The sequence below is a fragment of the Camelina sativa genome, chromosome 13 (genome assembly GCF_030686135.1).
Source record: "Camelina sativa cultivar CO46 ecotype springtype chromosome 13, ASM3068613v1".
NCBI classification, from domain to species: Eukaryota; Viridiplantae; Streptophyta; class Magnoliopsida; order Brassicales; family Brassicaceae; genus Camelina; species Camelina sativa.
This window is the reverse complement of record NC_141892.1, coordinates 23,883,401-23,896,956: the sequence shown is the minus strand read 5'-3', so window position 1 is coordinate 23,896,956 and position 13,556 is coordinate 23,883,401. Positions and strand designations below refer to the sequence as shown.

The window sequence follows — 13,556 nt, the reverse complement described above, 5'->3', positions numbered from 1 at the left end:
CTGGTTTGTTATCTTTTGAATGAACAGTTGAAGAGTAGGCAGAGACAGCTTGGTGTGGGGCTTAGGGCAACCTAAGTATCTAGTAGTAAAGGAACCTAGTTTAATTACAATCAACTCAGATAGCTCAACCGCTTCCACCTCGTCAAACCCTCCAAAGAAAAGCTCAGATTTTGTTAGATTTATGTCAAGCCCAGTGAAAGAGTGAAATAGCTGAAGAATGTCACAAATTCCGCTCAGGGAGTGATGCGACCCATCAAAGAATACAAGGAGATCGTCAGCGAATGCCAGGTGAGTGAGACAAGGAGAGATACACAGAGGATGTGCAGAAAACTTGCCTTGCTCAGCCCCCACGTCCAACATCCTTAAGAGAACCTCCATGACCATGATGACCAAAAATGGTGAGAGGCAGTCCCCTTGTCTTAACCCCTTCTCCCCTTTGAAACAACCCGCTAGCTCACCATTGATTGCTATGGAGAACTGCGGTGTAGATATACACTCCTTTATCCATGCTCTAAAAAGCAGAGGGAAAACTTGAGCTTCCAATATCCTGATGATGAAATCCTAGCAGACGGAGTCAAAAGCTTTCCTGATGTCCACTTTAAGCAAAGCACTCTTGGGGCAAGACGCTTTACCATAGTTGCAAATAAGTTTCGAAGCCAACAAAACATTCTCTCCAAGACTGTGCCCACTCAGAAACGCTGCCTGGTTTGGAGATATACAGCCTTGAAGAACTGGCTTTAAGGTTGACTACAAAGCTAAAAGGTTGATCACTCAGAAACGCTTAGTGGTTTCTAATTGCTTTAGGTTTTTTGATTTAGGGTTGATAGAAGCATGACTGGGTTCAGGGATCTACCTTATGATATGGTTTAGAGTGTGGTTTTGTTTACCTCTGCAAAAAATTCTGCGTTCGTTAAGCTACTTGCTCCGGAGCTTCATAGTCTCTTTGATATCATTCTGTCTCTTCAATACACGAACGTTCAGGGGTACGGAGACGACTTTGCCGAGTTTGTGGCAAGCACTTCTCGTTTGAACAGCACAACTCGGGTGAACAAACTGGTCATTGATTACCACAGTCCGATGGGGGTTCGTAGAAATCATCTGAGTAAGCTGAAATCTTGCATAGAACACCTTACTCCTAAAGGTCTCCTGGACGCTGAAATCAATGTTGAAGCTGGTTCCATCGAATTTCCTCCTGGTATCTTTAAAGCAAAACCATGGAGAAGTTGAAATTAGGCAAAGACTTCAGAGTTAGAACACTTCCTAGGAATGCTTTTCTCCCTATGCTCGAGAGCCTCATTCTGAACTCAGTTAGATATGATACTCCTCCGTGTCAGATTTGTGTGTTCCAAAAATTTTTGGCTGCTTGTCCTGCCTTGTTTTCACTAGAGCTTGCTGGTGTCACATGGGATATGTGGAGGTGGGGAGGAGTGATTTCTAGTCCTAGTCTTACAGTCCTTTGGATTGTTAAGGACATTTATATTCCGCTGGTTGACTTTACAACCTTGAGTTTTGAGACACCAATGCTCGAGCTTCTCTACTACCGTGATTTTGTACCACAAACCTATGGTGTTGTGAACTTTGATTACTTGCATACAGCTCAATTGTCTCTGCATTTGAGGGAGAACCAAGCCTTTGATGCAACCAGGTTTATTGAAGCGCTGGGTAATGTGAAAACATTGAACCTATGGTCTGCAGACACTCTAAGGGTAAGAGAAAGCTAGTTTTTGTATCTGCTGAAGTTTTTTTTCCCACACTGACCAAGAACTCTCCTAGTCTCAAACGTGTCACAGTATCTAGTAACCTTCATAACAGTAGTAAAGCCGACCAAATTTGTGAGTGCCTAGAAGGGTATGCGTGCCTCTCTGAATCAGGGATAGAAGATTTTCGAGTAACATCTTTAAACCATATTACCATCTTCGAGTTGTCTCAGTTCTTACAAATATTAGCATGCCTCATACTTGTTTACATAAACTATCAGATAGGTGCAAAGGAAGCGCAGGGCTAGTTGTGAGAGACATAAGGAATCTCTATTTTTGAACAATTCTTGAGTTCACTCCTAAGGTGAACCCCTTTGTTCACTTCTCATTATTTTAGTCAATGAGAATCTGACATGTCATAATGCATTTAAGAACCTATTCATTCACCTTCTTATAAAATAAGGAAACAAAATCTGTAAAATTAAAAACTTAAACCGCTTATTTATAAACCTAAACCGATATATAATTTCATTTGAATTGTAAAATCTAAACACTAACCATCTCATTTGTAAATCCAAACCGACATATTCATTCTAATTGTAAAATCTAAACCCTAATCATCTCATTTGTAAACCCAAACCGACATATAATTTCATTCTAATTATAAAATCTAAAACCTAACAATCTCATTTGTAAACCCAAACCGACATATTATTTCGTTTTAATGGTAATATCTAAACCCTAACCACTTCATTTGTAAACCCAAACCGACATATAATTTCGTTTTAATTGTAAAATCTAAACCCTAACCACTTCATTTATAAACCCAAACCGACATATAATTTTGTTTGAATTGTAAAATCTAAACTGCAATCACCTTAATTGTAAACCCAAACTGATACATCATTTTATTATATAATTGTAAAATCTAATCCAAAACCAATATTTAACTTTCCTTAAAAAAAATTATACAGAATTTGTTTTTTTAATCTGTTTTGTTTTTTAATTTAATTTTGATTTATTCTTTTAAATAATATAAAGTATAAAAGATTATAATTGGTCGAAAAGGAAAAAGTGAACAAAAAGGTTCACCCTAGGAGTGAACTTAAATATTTTCCTCCATTTTTAGGATTAACCAACCGCACAAAAAATGTCCTTTTGATTAATGTGGGAAAAGCCATTTACTAATCTAATTAATAGGAAAAACTTTTTTGTCAAAGCTTTAGATATAGTCGTTTATGTACAATTAGTAAATATAGTCAAGTCTCTAAAACTCGCCCCAAATCACCCCAAATCATTTTCTTCTTTTGATTGTTTGTGTGTTGTTGAATTGTATAATATGCAAAAACTATGGTCGAATTAAACTTTAAACCAAATTAGTTAAAATAGCAGCTTTTACTGTTATTTTAATTTATTATTCAACATAAGTTTGACATCACCACGTTAACAGTAATTGTTTAGTTCTGTCGTAAACATTAAAGATTATAGTAATTATAGTTCCTATCATTTCAAACAAATTGTTTGAAGATGTGAATCTTTTACGTTTCTTTTTAATATCTTCATCTCCAAACTTTGTCATATTTCTTAATTGAAAAAGCTATGTCAATTAATTATATAACTCATATATTGTTGTTGATCTGTTTTTATATCTCTAAACTCTAATTTTTCTTTTACCTTATTCATTTAGAACTATTTTCTTGTTAATATGATTTTTCCTACGTGCATAAAGTTTAAGGGCCTCTATTCAAATAAGTAGCTCGTAGTATAGAAGCTAGAGCATCACCAACCGTGAGACTTTTATTTTGAGGTTTTTAAAATTTTTAAGAATTTATTATGTATTTTTTTTTAAAATAAGAACTTGTAAAAGAATAATTAAAATTTTGCTCCTCCAATGGTGAAGCTCTTTTTGGGATTCTTAATTTTGAAAAAAAAAATTAATTCGATCTAGCCATCGTTTGGGTCCATAATTCAGCATCATCAATGGGAAGGAAGTGCATCATATATATCTGAGTATACTTAGTGTTGTCCTTGACAAAGATTTGAGTCAACATCGTCATAGTTGCAACACACACACCTGTTTCGTTTCACCGCCTCAAAAGAAACAACAAACCAATTGTTTAGTTAAGCTCCCATAAACAAAACAAAAATAAAAAAAAACAAAAACAGAACTCTGGTTTCAAAAGCAAAACATTCACACACACCACCTCTGTAATAGTAGAAAGAAATAAAAATCAGAATCGATACACATATAGGGTTGAGAAAGAGATACCTCTGACTTGTTTTTTGGCTCTCTCTCGTGGCCTTGTTGTTTTGGCTTTGAATTTGCTAGTGATAAGAATCAACACATTAGAAAAAGGAAAAAACAAGTAACTATGACCACAACCAAGCATTAGGAGGCATCGATCTCTTGACATAAACAAAATCAAGTATCTTACCATGTAATTCCTTGACAGCCTCTGCATACAACTAAACCGATCAGGAAACAATTCTAACTATCTTCAAAAGCCGTTACAAAAATAAAAGCGTCCAAAATTAGCAACCTGTAGGATTCTCGACATGTTTTGCTTCAGAGGAAAAGTGCACTTTGGTAATATAACTAATCATCTTCATGCTGTATCTAAAAGTGCACTAAAACACTAAAGACAGACCAGTGTAAATCGGAGGGAAATCCCTGTTAGGAGCTGCATTTGAAGCTAAAAGTGCGGAGTTGGTCAGTGAAGTAGTAGACTGATTTGCATAACAGAGCATTGAACAATCTGAAGGTAAGTACACAAACAAAGAAAAGCCCTTAGACCCATAAATTTCACAAAGGGTTTAAGCACATTCCTCTCAAGTTAGTCTCAACATATAAGTCACAGAACCTAAAAGCATATTGAATAAACTACTTAACAAATCCACTGATCCTAACTTTCTTCTATCAACGAGATGTAATCGGAGAAATCTGATCTAGGAGATACATAAAGCTATTCAAATTCCTCAGCAAGGCAGCTATAAAATCCCTAAACTACACTAGTACTCAATCCAATAGCTCCTTTAGATATCTTCTGAAATCAAACCCCAAATTTTGGGGCCCAAAACTAAACCAAAGACACAACGTAATTGCAGGAGATTCATAGTCATGGATATGTAAGTACCTTGCGCTGCTCAAAACTCCTCACGATCCGTTCGATAAATTCTGGATTAGGTTTCGACTCATCGATTAGCCGTACCACAGTCGATATGATGATGATAAAACATCCGATAGCCTCAGTTTTCGCTTTTCAGAGACTTTCGGGAGAGAGAAGAACGAAGAAAAAAAAACGAAATAATTTTTTTTTTATGTATTAAACCTTTTTCCAACCAGACGGTGACACGTTTCAATAAGAGACATCTCTTACTGATCCGAAATTAGAGCTGCCTCTTATTCTTTTCTCTATTTTTGATTTTTTTTTTTTAATCTATTTTTCACATAACAACCCCGCTAAATCTCCCCGTTGGAGAAGCTCTAAGTTCTCACTCATACAACAAAGTGCATGAACAAGTTCTAAATATAAAAAATAATTAAACTGATTGTCTTTCAATTTTGGGGGAATCGAGTTTTGTACTGGTATAAATAATGAATCTTTAAAGGATCTGCTGCAAAAATATCTATAATTTTGGGAATTTTGGGGCGTCTAACGAAAATATACCATACGTTCTAAATAAACCGCCAAACCCACAAGAGCATTGAGACAGCTGACAAATGGCTTGTCCAAAATAAATATGATTTTACCCCCACCAAATCCTTACAGCTAATAGTAATTTAGTTACATCAAACCTCTCGAAGTCGATTAGATATATAAACAAACTCTTCCATCAACACAATGTTTAAATTAAACAAATTTGTCGGATTAGAGACAACCAAACTAGTCAATGGACTTTTACATTAATGTCTTGTTATTTATTTTGGATAAACCGAGTTGGTAATAATAGGAGCATACACACAAGGTTCTTAGCTAATGCAGCAACGTAACGACACTTGTCATCGGATGCTTGTGGAATAACACAAGCACTCTACAAAATTTGCAATCATATTTTTTTAATGAGTTCGTTTTACTATTTGTGTGCCAGTATTCAAAATATAAATGAGACGTCTCGTTTGGTGTCTTAACAGAGAGTAAGATTATAGAAGTAGATACATGAGTATGTGTGCCTAATCTTTTTGCTCGTTTACCGGAGTAATTAAAAGAAGCTTTTGTGTTGGTGTGAGACAGTGAGAGTGAGAGGAGTTTTTTTCTTTTTAAAAGGATAAGAGTTTCTGAAACTAAAGTGTATGTGTACTGTGTAGGGTGATGTGTCCACATCATTCTCCACTCCTCCTCATCATCTAATTTAATCTCCATTTCAATTCAATCTTCTAAATAAACATCTACTACGGACACTTTTTTTTATATTGCATCTAAAGATTTAAATATATTATAGCTAGGTTCCATAACTTTTTTGGATTAACCAGAAAGTTCTGAATCGAAGTCTGTAATCTTCTTGGAATCGGGACCTGAGTAAGAATTAAAACGGTTCCCTTCTAACTTCTAAGGTGCCTTTGAACCCTAGCTAGAAGACAAAAGTTTCTCGATCCGTTTGAGTTTTGACGGGTTACTGACCGTAACTTAGTCGTTTATACACAATGTAAGTAGAGTGCAAGTCTCTAAGATTTGCCCCAAAATGTATATTCCTTGTGAATAGGTATTTCTGTAGCTGTGTGATTAATTAGAAAGAATTATACGCAAACGATGGTCCAATTAAACTTTAAACTTAATCAGTTAAAATTATGTAGAAGTTTTCTTTGTTATCTTAATTTATTACTCATTAGTATAGGTTTGACATTACTACGACATCTATATATAATTTTGTTACGTAAACAATATAGATTATAGTTCTTATAATTATTTCGTAATGATCACATCAAACAATTTGTTTCGACCTTTGTTATAATTGACGTGAGACCATTTTTTGTTTACATATTTATATCTTTCATCTCAAAAGCTTAGTCAAATACTCAAATCTCTTAATCAAAAAAAAACTTTGTAAAACTTAAGGGAGAAAACCAATTACATAACTCATACATATATTACTATTACCACTTTTTTAGTTTTCCAATCATCTAGAAGACTAGAACCACATAAACATCGTTTTTCGAAAACATTGGTGACCTGTTTGATATCTCTAAGCTCTAATTTGTCGTTACCTTATTTGTTCAGAAATATTTTGTTGTTAATATGTTTTTCGTACGTGCTCTTATTTTTGCTTACATGACTTTGTCTTGGTTGACAAAAAAATGGATAGAGACATTGCCTTGACATTTTTGTGATAGTTTAATGTATCTATCTATAATCTATGTATATATTTCATTATTTTTTTTTCTTAGAAGTTAGGACAATACATAAACTTAGATTCTTGTTGCAATGATGCTGCAGTATCACATTCTTATGTCAATTATTATATAACCCATTCGTATCTTAGACGTATCACATTTTTTATGTAACACGTATGAACCTATTATCACTAGTATCTTTTGTGGATCACGCTCTTGTAATAGTTTTCTGTTTGACATTAAAACGATGCACCTAATTATTGAATGGTACGTAAATTGAATGCAATATAAGAAGAAGTGATCTCTCTCTCTCTCTCTCTTTCTTTTTCACGTTTTGGATAAGAGATGGTAAGTAACTCTAATCAGGTAACGTCATTAAAGACGCTTTTGAGTTAAATTTAATTTCGTCCTCTTATTTTTGGGATATTCATCGTGAATTCTATTAAATTTTACCAAAAAAAGAAATTTAAAAAGTATATATAATTTGACATAAAAGCTAGTCTTTTCATATATAGTACAATGTTTTTGTCGTATTGTATGAATCAGACTCTGTCAATAATTTGGCAGGTCTCAGTAAGAAAATAGTACTAAAGGCTACTTACTCTTTTAAAGTTGTAGTAATGCAACTGTTGATTTTATTTAACTTTTTAGGAAGCATTCTTTGAGGTCTTTAAAGCACAAATTATTGCAGAGAAAATAAGAAGAGTACAAAAATTATTACACGTTTTGGAGTTTTCCGAAACCCTCTCTCTCGTTGAGTGGCTCTTGTAATCGATCTTTGAAGCTTCCTTCTCTATATATCAGACTTTTCTCTTTCTCTTTCATTTTGCCAAACAAAGAGAGATGGTTTAATGTTTATTTTGTGATTATCTCTTCTTTCACATTTTTATATATTTTCTCACTTAACTCAAAACGAACAACAACAACAAACACTTAAAAAAAGCAAAAATTAGTAGTAAAAGGATTTGTTTATTAACTCTACTTATTATCATCTGGTGCTTTGATCTTTCTCTCTCAATGGATTCAGGGGGTAGAAGAAGGGTACATAGTAGTAGAAGGGTTCCTTCAATGGGAGTAGAAGGGGATGAAGAGTTTCAAGAAGAAGATGTGTGGTCAGTTCTGAGAGAAGGAGAAACTTCAGGTCTTGAAATGAAAATACCCAAAAGTCATTTCTCTTCCTCATCTTCACCGTGGAAGATTCATAGAAGCAAGGACGTCTCAGGGGTGAAACAGTCATCGGCACCTATGAATGTCCCTGATTGGTCCAAGGTTTATGGTGGTGACTCAAAGAGCAGCAGATGGAGTAGTCATTTGTGTTCTCATGGTGACGACGAAGATGATGATGGTTGCATGGTTCCTCCACATGAATGGGTTGCAAGAAAGCTAGCAAGAACACAGATCTCTTCTTTCTCTATGTGTGAAGGAGTTGGAAGAACACTTAAAGGAAGAGATCTAAGCAAAGTGAGAAACGCTGTCTTGTCAAAAACTGGTTTCTTAGAGTAAGTAGGTTTATAATATCTCATCATCATCATCATCCATGTGCATGGAGGAGCATGAATCCCATAACTCTTGTTTAACATTATCATCATCATGAAAAACTCAACTTTATGGTATCCACATCATCATCATTATCAATGTCATTGTCGTCATCATCATGTGGGGATCACTATACCAAGAGTCTTTTGTTTAATTTTTTTCCTTTATTATCGTTATTATTTATATTTCAATGTGTTATTTAGAGTAGATAAGTATCATAGTGATGATGATGATGACTTGTCAGCCCCATGCAGGGGTCCCGTTTTATTTTTCTTCTGTTGGTTTTTTTTTTTGGTTTCTATTTGAAGGTTCTTGTTTTTTTTGTATGATCTTTAATTAGAGAGCCTAGAGGCTTAGCCTTAAGTACCTTTAACTAGAACCTCTTTGAGTTCTTCACCATGTTTGGTTAAAGTTTTTGTCCTTTGCTATCGATGTTATATATGTAAACTATGTACCTCTTTTTGTTAACGTTAGCTATATATGTCTATCATCTGATAATATCAATCGTAGAATGAGCACGTAGTTCCTTAGTAATTCATGCTTTTGACAAATCTACTAGCAAAAAGTCATTAACTATGTCCAATTTTCAACCATATCATCAATCGATCGATCTACATCATAATCCTTCATCGAAGGTATAACGAGATATGCCACATCTAATTATATTTATGCCTTTCCCCAACTACATGTACTTACAACAAGAGCAACGGAAATTGGTATTATCCAACATAAGAAATATGTTAATTACGAGAATAATACGAGTTAGAATTGTTTGTTTACAATTAGACTTAAATATGCCATTAGTTACCGGTCTTTACCTTCATATGTGGAACCGTGTGTTTGGTCTCATGGAAAGATATTTTCTATGGTTTATTAGTTACGAAGCATATATATAACGTCGTTAATAATATACTACATTGGAGAGTTACTGATATCATCAGCTCATATAGTTGGACAGCTTTCTTTATATTGCCATGATTTACACTCACAGTGACAAACCCGTTGCAATCTGGAATGGGTAGGATTGAAATATATAGACTCTTCTCTTCCACTTGACTTTGTTACAAGTCTAACCGTATCCATTATCCAACTTCTTCACACGTGTCTTGCATTCTTGCTTGAGCTAATTCATTCTTATACAATTCTTGTTTTGCAAATCGCAATAGACTCTTTATTTGCGTCTTATTAGTATCTAAGACTCTGAATGCATGGTAATATGTGTTTGATTTGATACCATATATTGTCGAGCTAAGCAGAAAATTAAATTTCATACTTTGAATTTTGGCCCAGTAATTTATTTCCACATAAATATAAAATATAAATCACTCAAAAGAAAACAAAGACGAAGAGAGGGCTAATTGGAGAAGAAATAACCTCGGATAAAAGGAAAACGACGGATAATATAATTGGTGATGCTGGAACAACTAAGTATTTGATAACCTAATTATATAATTTTAAGATTTTGTAAGTATATAAGTTTGAACTAAAATATTGGAATTACAACGGCCTATAATAGGCACATCTCTACAAACATATATCTTGAAAATCCATACACATCAAGTTCTTTTCATTTGAAAAAAATTAAACTCAAGAGCTTCATCATTACCTGTTTGTAAAATGATACGGGAGAAAAAGAATTTTCTAAGCTGATATTTTTATCAATAAGATGAAACAAAAATAATTTGAGGTTAAATGCATATCCGTGGGCTTCTGAAAAGTATGACGTCCGTATCAAATGTAATAATTGCATCTATATCATCATCATTTAACAAAAAAAAAAATGGTTAGGAATGCAAACTTAACGTAGGCCTCGTACATGGACTGCACTTCGTCTCTTTTTGAAGCAAATACTCATAATTGAATTTATTATTATTATTTTAAATGTTGTTTCCTATGACTGTTTGTATCAAAATGGTTGATTGTTTTTAGTGAATTAGTATCCTAAGATATAGTTAATAAATTTATTATGATTTGGTATATTGATTTTTCAATATAATAGTCTTATATGTTGAAACAAATGTATGTATTAATGAACCTCTTACAAATACATTCTATGATAATATTTTTTAGGTTTACGTAACATAAGACATATTGACAAGATAATATAAAAAAGAAAACAAATAAAAAAGACAAAATAATGTTAAGGAAAGGATTTGACAAAAAGTAAACACTAAATACTAGTATTGAGGATGGACATAAGCAATTAAGAATAATATGATGTTTATAATAATAGTTACAATTGTTATCCAAAAGACTAAACTAACACACACAAACAAAAATTTGGTTATAACATTATTTTTTCAATACAATCATTAACTAAAATTTGAAAAATCAAAGTTTATAACTAATATCATATTCCAAGGATGAAATAGCTAGGTCATTTGATATTTCTTGTGGTATACTCAAAGATAATATAAAATAATCAACTCAACAAATTTTTCTTTTTCTAAATAGGCTTTTAACAGTCAAATTTTTCATGACATAACCAGTTCTTGAAATTGGTACTGAAGATGAAACTGTATAAAGTTTGATGAAAGCTAATGGAAACTAGCTTATATATATATATATATATATATATATATATATATATATATTTAATATGGTAGTTCAAAGTTCAAACCATTTAATGGATATCTATATTTTTGTTTTTTACGACCAAAATAGAATTCTATACATGAGAATCAAGTAAAATTTGAAAAATCAAAGTTTATAACTAATATCATATTGGAAGGATGAAATAGCTAAGTCATTTGATATTTCTTGTGGTATACTCAAAGATAATATAAGATAATCAACTCAACATGATTATTAATTTATAATATTATTGGGAGTATATTTTAAATGGAGATTTCAGAAAAATTATTATTTTATCGAATTTTGTTATTTTTTACAATGGCCCGATTTGGAACTGACAAAATTTATTAATTTATAGTGTTTATTGATTTATAGAGTATTAATTTATAGAGGTTTTACTGTAGTTTGATATTTGATTTGAATTTACATAAATGAAACTAAAAAATTATACCCTTAAAATTTTCCAATAAGTAGAATAGTAGATGCTATAACCAATGTTTTTTTCTCTACTTTTTTTACCATACCAAATTACAATTCTAATAGTATATAATTATAAATTAAAAAATGGACCTAAACCAAAAGCCTCAATACTGTTTCCGTATCCGCACTCTCACGAGATAATTAGATAATTTTCTTTATTGAATAAAAAAAAAAAAAAAAAGTAAAACAAACCCAAATTCTATTAAGTTTGGGTGCCGTGCAGGTAACACTCAATAAACCCTAAATCCATCCTCTGATTCCTTTATATATATATACTCTCTCCTTATTTCTTTTTTTTTTTTGTGATCCTCTTCCTTATTCATCACAATCCAAAACCCAATTTTGTTTTCCTGATCATTCGCGAACCCTAATAATCTTTCTCTCCGATCATCATTCATCGATATTTTTCTTCTTTTAGGTTTGTTTTTGATTTCGCCTCTCCTCTTTTTTCAATTTCGAGTTTCTGCGTTCTGGGTTTTATCCCCGATTTGGCCTAACAGATAAAAGTTTTGATCTTTTTTCTTAATCATCGCAGATACTAATCGAATCCGTCATGGCTAAGAACTCGTTCAAGCTTTCTAATCCTCTGGGTTAGTTTCTTCTCTTTACTGATTGATCCATATTACTTTTAAGGGTTTTATGAATTGTGATAGTTTTTTGATTCTAATCTTGTTGATGGAACTCGATATTATGAGCCTGATTAAGAGTTAGTTTGCTTTCATTTAACTGCTCTGATTCGATCTTTTGATATTGGTTTCTCTGTTTGCTTTTGATAGACCTAATTGATTGTTGAATCTATGAAGATTTGGTACTTGAATTATATTTCATTGTCGATGTGTTTGTATGATGGATCTATTAGCTGTGAATGAATCTTTATGGTTTTGTTTTGATTTTCAGAGATGAGAATGGCTGAATCCACTCGTATCAGAGCGAAATACCCAGACAGAGTTCCGGTATGTTTTGTAAACTTTATCCATTACTGAAACAAAGTTTTGTAGTTTTAGTGGTATTTGTTCTAATCAGAAATCGAATGCAGGCGATTGTGGAGAAAGCTGGACAGAGTGATGTTCCTGACATTGACAAGAAGAAGTGAGTATATGATACATCATCTCTCTTTATCTCTCTTGTTGGATCATAATGTAATCGTTGTTTTTGTTCAGTAGCTGATTCGTTTGACATTGCCAAGGGTATTTTGTTGTGTTGGTATCATAGGGTTAGAGTCTTGCTTAGGTTGTAAACTTGAAAAACTGTTACTTTAATTGCTTTGATCGGTTATTAGCTTACTTAATGTTTACATCTGAACTCATGTTTATCTGATCTTGTTTCTTCTGCCCTTCAGGTATCTTGTACCAGCTGATCTAACCGTTGGCCAGTTTGTGTACGTTGTGAGGAAAAGAATCAAACTTGGAGCTGAAAAAGCAATCTTTGTCTTTGTCAAGGACACATTACCCCCAACCGGTAAAGTAAACCCTTCCTTTTATGAACCTTGTGTGTGTGAATCTTCGACTTCCAAGATGTACATGTTTTTTAATTTGGTTTCTCTCTTCTATTTTGAACAGCGGCATTGATGTCTGCAATCTATGAAGAACACAAGGACGAAGATGGATTTCTCTACATGACATACAGTGGAGAGAACACGTTTGGATCGGCCTGTTGATTGATCGATCATCTTGATGATGATTTGTACATTCGTTTACCCTCCTTTAGCTTTTGCTCTGGTTCCTCGACCTTAATAATGTGTTTTTACTTTCTGGGTTTTATCTTTTGAGCTCCCTCTCTCTCTCTCTTCTGCTATTGAATGATTTGAAACCAGTTTCGTTCTGTTTTTGTAGTTTGACTTGACATTAACTCACATCTCTCTTTTTACTTTGTTTTTGTTTCCTCTGCTCATGGCTATAGCCTATAGTTTATATGACATGAAAACAAAACCTCTAATAGTA

General features: G+C 33.0%; 3 protein-coding genes and 1 long non-coding RNA gene across 8 annotated transcripts; 3 read left to right on the top strand and 1 right to left on the bottom strand.

Annotated features, from left to right (window-relative positions):
- The first annotated feature begins 1,214 nt into the window (after nucleotides 1-1,214).
- On the top strand, nucleotides 1,215-1,721 carry LOC104738437 (F-box/LRR-repeat protein At3g62440-like). Its single transcript, XM_010458613.1, has one exon. It carries the CDS (start codon nucleotides 1,215-1,217, stop codon nucleotides 1,719-1,721), a length of 507 nt encoding a protein of 168 aa, XP_010456915.1.
- Nucleotides 1,722-3,492: 1,771 nt separating this feature from the next.
- Nucleotides 3,493-5,072, bottom strand: LOC147929909 (uncharacterized). 5 transcript variants are annotated; one of them, XR_015578926.1, is made up of 5 exons: nucleotides 4,832-5,072; nucleotides 4,238-4,390; nucleotides 4,133-4,153; nucleotides 3,967-4,022; nucleotides 3,493-3,788 (listed from the first exon to the last, which is right to left on the bottom strand). It is a non-coding gene; the product is annotated as an uncharacterized LOC147929909 (long non-coding RNA). The 5 variants fall into 5 exon arrangements; XR_015578925.1 differs by having other exon boundaries at nucleotides 3,493-3,771; nucleotides 4,238-4,453; nucleotides 4,832-5,071; XR_015578927.1 differs by having other exon boundaries at nucleotides 3,493-3,771; nucleotides 4,832-5,028.
- Nucleotides 5,073-7,644: 2,572 nt separating this feature from the next.
- Nucleotides 7,645-8,681, top strand: LOC104737310 (protein S40-6-like). Its single transcript, XM_010457453.3, has one exon. The coding sequence runs from the start codon at nucleotides 8,044-8,046 to the stop codon at nucleotides 8,527-8,529; it is 486 nt and encodes a 161-aa protein (XP_010455755.2). The 5' UTR covers nucleotides 7,645-8,043; the 3' UTR covers nucleotides 8,530-8,681.
- Nucleotides 8,682-11,750: 3,069 nt separating this feature from the next.
- LOC109124695 (autophagy-related protein 8b) lies at nucleotides 11,751-13,482 on the top strand. The gene is made up of 6 exons (XM_010457451.3): nucleotides 11,751-12,034; nucleotides 12,152-12,206; nucleotides 12,514-12,569; nucleotides 12,653-12,705; nucleotides 12,956-13,074; nucleotides 13,176-13,482. The coding sequence occupies exons 2-6, from the start codon at nucleotides 12,170-12,172 to the stop codon at nucleotides 13,271-13,273; spliced, it is 363 nt and encodes a 120-aa protein (XP_010455753.1). The 5' UTR covers nucleotides 11,751-12,034; nucleotides 12,152-12,169; the 3' UTR covers nucleotides 13,274-13,482.
- Nucleotides 13,483-13,556: the final 74 nt, after the last annotated feature.

Bases quoted from the DNA above. Each gene is read 5' to 3' on its own strand.
- LOC104738437 (XM_010458613.1), top strand. From the start codon at position 1,215: ATGGAGAAGTTGAAATTAGGCAAAGACTTCAGAGTTAGAACACTTCCT.
- LOC104737310 (XM_010457453.3), top strand. From the start codon at position 8,044: ATGGATTCAGGGGGTAGAAGAAGGGTACATAGTAGTAGAAGGGTTCCT.
- LOC109124695 (XM_010457451.3), top strand. From the start codon at position 12,170: ATGGCTAAGAACTCGTTCAAGCTTTCTAATCCTCTGG. The intron at 12,207-12,513 runs GTTAGTTTCTTC...TTTGATTTTCAG, and splicing joins CAAGCTTTCTAATCCTCTGG to AGATGAGAATGGCTGAATCC. The intron at 12,570-12,652 runs GTATGTTTTGTA...AATCGAATGCAG, and splicing joins AATACCCAGACAGAGTTCCG to GCGATTGTGGAGAAAGCTGG.